Source organism: Rhamphochromis longiceps, linkage group LG15 (assembly GCF_057381845.1).
Source record: "Rhamphochromis longiceps isolate RC_006_pf linkage group LG15, R_longiceps_female_GT1.1, whole genome shotgun sequence".
NCBI classification, from domain to species: Eukaryota; Metazoa; Chordata; class Actinopteri; order Cichliformes; family Cichlidae; genus Rhamphochromis; species Rhamphochromis longiceps.
In genome coordinates, this window is record NC_140571.1 from 27965984 (window position 1) to 27973327 (window position 7344).

A 7344-nucleotide genomic window follows, 5' to 3' on the forward strand; every position below is an offset into this window, starting at 1 on the left:
TTACTTAAAATTTCTTGTTCAAATTAAATGTATCATACATTTTATATTTCACTAACCCAGTTGTGTGGAACCGGTTGACATAACTGGGTGGAGTAAATACAACATGTTATTTCTTAAAGTAAGTAGAGCTTGTTTTGGTTGAGTAGGTTTTATTTAGTCTTCTCAATTTAAGTCAACAAGGTTAGTTAGATCAACATTATGATATTCAGCTAATACAACATGATTCTTTTGATTTGCATTTAATTATCCAAATGTTATCAGATATAAGTACAGTACTAACAACAGTACTTGCATGCAAGTACTGTTTTCTTTTTTCAATAAAAATATTTTTTAAAAAACCCAAAAAAGTGACATATAATTCCTACAGAGGCTATATAAAGTGCTAGTGGTTGTGAGTGGTGGTTCAGTCCATGTTATGTTACCCCCATATGAAAGATGGGGGTAGCAACCATAATGTCAGCTTTTGTCCACATTCTGAAAGTTTAATGTTTTGGCCACTGGCAGAGGGTGGAGAGATGTTCAGCATGTTTCACTTCATACCTTAGTTACAAGGAGTGGTTCACTCTAAAAACTAAAACTGACATTTACTTAAAATTTTCGAGGCAACACTTTTACACTTAAAAATATTGAGTAGATTTGAAACCAGTCAAATCTGTTCAATATACTTGATCAATTGAATAACTAAAGCTTAAACATATTAATTTGAAATGAATAATTGTAGTCATTACACAAACATGAAAAAATTGAGTAAATAACACTGGTCAATGTAACTGAAATATAGATGGTCAGTTAATCCAAAATTTTGTTCCATTTACTTAATATTGTAAACTGAACGTAATCAAAATTTTACTTAGTATTAAATATGGTAAATGGCCTGTATTTGTATAGCACTTTACTTAGTACCTAAGGACCCCAAAGTGCTTTACACATCCAGTCATTCACCCATTCACACACTGGTGATGGCAGCTACATTGTAGCCACAGCCACCCTGGGGCGCACTGACAGAGGCGAGGCTGCCGGACACTGGCGCCACCGGGCCCTCTGACCACCACCAGTAGGCAACGGGTGAAGTGTCTTGCCCAAGGACACAATGATCAAGGCTGTCAGAGCCGGGGCTCGAACCAGCAACCTTCTGATTACAAAACGAACTGCCAACTCTTGAGCCACGATCACCCCCTGTAACAGGGCAGCCCTTAGTGGCTGGAAACACAGTGAGACAGACCAAGGAAAGTGTAGTGGAACAAAGTATTTATTTGCTATATGGCTCTCCTTAAAACAATTAACTTGTCGAGCTTCTTCACAACACAAAAATCCATCCTCTAATGACAACTGGCAGCCTTAAATATGTTCAGCTGTCACAGACTTAACCATTATTCCACTCTCAGGTAAATTCTTAAATCCCAACCTTCCACCACAGTATACAATATATCAATAAGAATAAATAAATACATAAATACATTTTCACATTTACATATTAATAAATACTTCACACTTTAATGTTACACCAAACCCAATATTATAAAAACCCAGAAACCCAAGCACAAAAAGATTCACCACACTCTCTTTACCAATGGTCTCTCCCGGAACCTTTAAATGGTGTCTGGACCCCCGGGGAAACATTTGCCCAAACACCTTGAAGAGGACACAGGCAAGAAAGGTGAGTAATCATTAACTTACAAACACTTATTTGCACCACTTTTATCCCTAGATTTCACACACACACATTTGCATTAGTTTTCCTTATTGGTAAACCTTAATCACAATCTCAATCACCATTCTTCTCTCCTGACAGACAACCACCACATTCCTTGACGAGGAGCAGCTGTGCAGGATCTGAAATAAGGCCACCAACTGATTTTAAAATTCCCAATAAATAGTCAATAAATATTTAAACTTCTTGTGTGCAAATCCATGCTTAAAGTGCAATGCTCATAAATTGCTTGATAAGGTGCTTTTAATAAAGTGAAAGGTGTGCTCTAAAGTGCTATACAGACAATACAATATAAATAAATGCAGTAAGGGAGTCCTCTTCCTTACATTTCCTCCTCCCTCTCTTAAGCGCGAAGTGCTTCAGTCCTCTGTCATCCTAGATAAACAATCAGCAACCACATTTGACTTCCCCGGCCTATACTGGACCGTAAAGTCATAAGGCTGCAGAGACAGGTACCATCCTGCAATGCGGGCATTCGCATCCCTCATGCGGTTCAACCACTGGAGGGCACGATGATCAGTCTCCAGAGTGAAGTGACGTCCCAGAAGATAATACCTCAAGGCCTCAATAGCCCATTTCATGGCCAAGCACTCTTTCTCCACCGTCGAGTACCTCGTCTCCCTGTCGAGTAGTTTCCGACTCAGAAACACCACAGGCCTTCTTTCACCATCCACCTCTTGCTGAAGGACAGCACCAAGGCCAACTCCCGAAGCATCAGTTTGCAAGATGAATGGCTTGTTGAAGTCTGGACTGTGTAGAACTGGATGTGTGGAAACTGCTTCCTTGAGGTCTCTGAATGCTCGCTCACAGTCTTCCGTCCAACGCACTTTGTTAGGGGCTGAGCCTTTTGTGAGGTTATTAAGTACAGTGGATCGCTCTGCAAAAGAAGGTATGAATTTCCGGTACCAGCCTACTAGACCCAGAAAACCTCTCACCTTCCTTTTAGTTGTCGGAACTGGGAAGGACTGAATTGCTTCAATCTTTCCAACCTGTGGCTTTATCTTCCCAGAGCCAACTACACAGCCCAAGTACTCCACTTCTCTCTTGGCTATGGAGCACTTCTTGGGATTGATAGTCAGTCCAGCCATTCTGATGGAGTGTAGCACCTTCTGTAGGTGAATGACATGCGCTTCCCACACTGTAATCCCTAACAGTTGTTCTAGCTCATAACTAATAAGCTCATAACACTCAAATGTCGTTTTGTAGTTGAGCAAACTATAAAGTATTGAGCTCTGTTGGCTTTTATGCAGCTTTAATTGAACAGGGCTCAATATTTTTTAGCTAAATTTTTTGGAACGCTCAAAAAGTTTAAGAAGCATATATTAGTGACGTTCTGGTGGGTGGAGTCTTGTCGCTCCCTCAGGAAAGCTTAGTCAGCCATCTTGAATTTACCTTGATACGGGGAAGTTTTGGCCAGCCCGTGTGGATTAAGAGTCCCCAACTTCAACCCACCACGACCACCACCTTATTTTTTTTCATCAACTGCCCTAAATTTGGTAAGTCTAACGTGTTTTTGTTTTGTTTAAATTTAATTTCGATAAACATTCTTTTTTATTTTTTACTGGAAATATATTCGTACTTTGTGCACAGTGAATGTTTGTTATAAATGAATTCGAATCCAAGTAATTGTAATTTTAGAAGTTTTCTAATGTGACAAATACGTAATGTTATTTCAAATTAGAATGATGTAACGTTTTGGCGGTTTTCCGTGGGGGACAACATTTCCCATAATGCATTGTATTCTTGCCCGGGAAGTTGACGGTGGCAGTTCTAGCTCCATGCATTTGAACTTTCTACTAAAACTTTCCACTGGTTGTCGTATTCGCCGGTAATGTACGTGCGTATTGTGAGTATACTTATTTCAATAAGTGTCCGTGTTACACAGTCAGTAGTTTACGCTGTTGAGCTGTGTGTGTGTGCTAGCATGAAGCGAACAATAATAAACAACATGAGTGTGTTATCATGATGGTAATTAGACACGTTTGTATTTTTTCGTAGTCTCAAATGTGTGGTTGTGAGATAATCTCGAAATCCTTTTAACAGTTTAGAGGGGTATTCCACTAAGCGAGCTCTACAAGTCAAGGCTTGCGGAAAAATGCATCGCCTGATTCAGCCTAACATTATACACTGGTCGAACTCGGTGCTACGAACGAAGTTCAGCTAAATTGTTCGCGCTAATTCGACAAGGCTCAACCAGCCAGACTGAGGCGCCTCCTTGACACCTTTAAGCCAGACCCTATCGATCTTTGCTAGATAAATTGAAATGAAATGAAAATAAAGAGCCGCGTTCTGCTCCCAGGCTAAGAAAGAATCATTGATGCAGACTGTGCGGATCACAAATACTCCCTAACCTGTAAGGCTGGGGTGTCCAAACTTTTTTCACTGAGGGCTACTTACTAGAAATTAGGTAAATAACCTTAACTTTAGTGTATTAAAGTGTATTAAAGATCACAAAATCACTTAAAAGTGGTCGAATATGTTATATTGTTGAATATAATTAAAGACAAAACTGCTTTCATCACAGCTTTCCATAAATGGATCTTTATTGATTCATTCAGAAAAAGCTTTGGTAGCTTATTTTCAGAACAGCAGCCTCAGATTTCTTCTTAGACAGAAGATTTACAGCACAGAGAAAAAACAATAAAAGGGAAAATAGGACGGGTAAATTTCAAGTTTGTTATTTAAGTTATTAAGCTTAGCAACACACCTATCAACATTAGTTTGAAACGGTTAACATTAACAGACTGAACTGGACTTAATAACAGGAGTGCATATAATCTTAGTAAATTATTGTAGTGAGTATCAGCTGCGCTGGGTATGTAAATCGGGCCATCCAGCTGCGGTGCTGATTCGACGTCACTCGTGCCAAAAATCCGGACAAATGTCACTTGATCAAGGAGCAGATCTGCATCAGATGAGATCAGCTGACTACTTGTGTGTGTGTGCTGTGCAAAAAATGTTTTTGAACATTAATAAGTCGTCTTTGTGCACATATTGTTTACAGATATCAGACTGCAAAGAGCGCTACAGAGAGTCAACATTTCACCAGTTGTCAGTGGGTGAGTTTTATAATTTGTGTCCCAATTTAAATAAAAAATAAATACAAAGAAACTAGAGAATTTTGCCTTGAATTATTCAAAATTTTTAGATTTTTTTTGGGTTACCCTTCTAGATTGACAGGTTTAGCCCGTTACACAAAAAGTTTGGACACCCCTGATCTATAACAATGACAATCAGAACATGGCTATCCAACACTTTGTTTTTACTCTGCATTTGTGTAAATACTATTCTAATAGATATTGTGTGTTCATCTAGGAACAGCATGATGTAAATACAAGACGGGCCCTCGTCCTTCGTGCACTTCCTGTGTACCTGCGTGAAGATGCCTCCACGTTATTCAGGACTTGTGATGTAAGTGTACTGGCCTCAGCATCAACCATATGACATCGCTCAGAACTCAAGGAGAACCAGGGTGTATATCAGGAAGGATGTTCAACACAGTCCTCATCTGACTTGTTTTCTCCCATATATCAACTATTGTTGAATAAGATTGCAAGAAGATTGTTACGCATAAACCAGAAAACATGAAAATAGTTGAAAGATTATTATACAAAAAAAATCTGCAGATAAAAACTATCTCCCTTTTTAAAATTCAAGTGTTCTATTTTTTTGGAGGTGCCATGTTGTGGTCAGAGAAATGTTTGGTAAATAACAAAAACAAATATCTTGGCATATATTTATTATTGAAAACATTTATTTACACATATGTTTTGAAACCAAACCCAAATTAAGATTATTGTAATGCATCATGATGTATCGCAATATCAAATTAAATCGTTGACATTATAATCCTAAAAGAAACGTGCGACTTATGAAGATTCACACCTCTAATCAATAGCATGATTTGTGTCCTTGTGGGGCTGAACTCATTCTTGTATTATTTTTGTTTTGCAGTCAGCAGATGGTCCAGACCTCACTGACACTCCTGTGGCTCTGCTGACAGTTGTCACGGATGACACTACTGATTCGGCCCTCTTCAGTCCCGAAAGCATCTGCATTGTCGTTGAGGATGAAATACTTGTGAATGGTCCCACAAATCTGGTTGAGTCATTTCTCCTGCTCTTTGGGTACATCTATGCATTAGACCTACAATACCCAAAGAAACTTGAGCTTACATTCACATTTATCCAGAAGGTTGTGATGTGCCTTGAGGACAACAAACCACTGAAAGGGCGTCTACTGATGCTGAAGAATGATTTGTTCAATGAGTGAATCACTCAGAATGGACTACTTGTTAAGCTGAGTATTGAGGAAGCTTTTTTGTTTGTTTTTTTCCTAATCATTTGCCTCTTCTACCTCACATTTAAGATGAATGACTGTTCAGTTCACTATTCATGTTTAATGTTCTGTTGCCTAATACGTAAATGCACTGCCTTGATGTTTGTTCCCTATAAGTACAGCAGTGGAAACCAGTACTGTTTTTTTTATGTATTTTTAAAAAAGAAAGTGAGCTGCAGCTGTCAAGGTACAGTAAGTGTTAAATGCATCAATGTTCTAATAGCTGCAATTGCTGTTAATACTGAAAATGTTATTGAATTTTAGAATTGAGATGGAGACCCTTGGAGTCTTTTTCTCTTGTTTTATTTATGAAGCACTTTTTTATGAGTGAGCTCTGTTGTTTGTGCCTTTTTAAAAGCACATTGTGTTTAATAAAAAGTTGTTAAATTGTTAGTGTTGTTACTTTCATGTTTTCTAACACTTTTAGCTGATTATAATTTACTGGGTAAACAGTTTAGAATTATTTGTAAGTGTATTTCCCACAGTATTTTAAAAAATATTGAAGATTTTAAGTGTTATTTCCCATATTATAAGTTAGAAAATATGAAAAAGTTTGAGTTTATTTCCCACATCGTATGAGTTGCAATATGTAAAATATTTTGAGTGTATTTCCCACCTTAATTAAGTTGAAAAAATTGAACATTTTGAGTTTATTACTCCCTAATTATAAGTTGAGGAATATCAACATTTATGAGTTAACATTGAGGTAATTTAAGGCAACTGCAACTATAATTTTTATTTTAGTTAAACTTAAAACTTTTAAAAACATCACTAAAAAATTGTTGTGTAATCTGTTACACAACAATTTTTGAGTTCTGTGAACTTATTAGGTTTTACAGTGCAGGACTGGCTGTACACCACCACGTCATCCAGATATGCTGCAGAGAATGCTGACATCTCTCAGTACATGGTCCATTAATCGTTGGAATGTCGCTGGTGCACCTTGAAGACCAAATGGCATGACTTTAAATTGGTACATACCAAACGGAGTTTTGAAGGCTGTCAGCTCTCTTGCTTCTGGTGCCAAAGCCACTTGCCAGTATCCTTTACACAAATCAAGTGTTGTAATGTACGTTGCTGATCCAACTCTCTCCAGCAGGTCATCCACCCTGGGCATTGGGTAGGGATCAAACTTGGATACTGCATTCAAATATCTGAAATCAATACAGAATCTCAGGGTGTCATCTTTCTTTGGTACCAAAACAATCGGGCTGCACCACTCACTACTTGACACCTCAATGATTCCCAGGTCCAACATCAGTTTTATTTCTTTCTGCAGCACTGGCACCAACCGT

General features: G+C 38.1%; 1 protein-coding gene across 4 annotated transcripts; it reads left to right on the top strand.

The window, feature by feature from the left end:
- Nucleotides 1-2917: 2917 nt before the first annotated feature.
- On the top strand, nucleotides 2918-6442 carry LOC146652844 (uncharacterized). Of its 4 annotated transcripts, none has more exons than XR_014907528.1 (4): nucleotides 2918-3207; nucleotides 4716-4770; nucleotides 5027-5122; nucleotides 5666-5708. XR_014907528.1 is itself a non-coding variant. In XM_085381493.1 (4 exons), the coding sequence occupies exons 1-4, from the start codon at nucleotides 3543-3545 to the stop codon at nucleotides 5981-5983; spliced, it is 480 nt and encodes a 159-aa protein (XP_085237619.1). In that variant the 5' UTR covers nucleotides 3219-3542; the 3' UTR covers nucleotides 5984-6442. The 4 variants fall into 4 exon arrangements, 1 of the variants encoding a protein (XP_085237619.1); XR_014907529.1 differs by lacking the exon at nucleotides 2918-3207 and adding an exon at nucleotides 3214-3544; XR_014907527.1 differs by lacking the exon at nucleotides 2918-3207 and adding an exon at nucleotides 3219-3557.
- Nucleotides 6443-7344: the final 902 nt, after the last annotated feature.

What these genes read in the sequence shown, in the direction of transcription:
- LOC146652844 (XM_085381493.1), top strand. An exon ending in CAACATTTCACCAGTTGTCA is followed by an intron (nt 4,767 to 5,026) that starts GTGGGTGAGTTT and finishes GTGTTCATCTAG; the next exon opens with GAACAGCATGATGTAAATAC. An exon ending in CGTTATTCAGGACTTGTGAT is followed by an intron (nt 5,123 to 5,665) that starts GTAAGTGTACTG and finishes TTTGTTTTGCAG; the next exon opens with TCAGCAGATGGTCCAGACCT.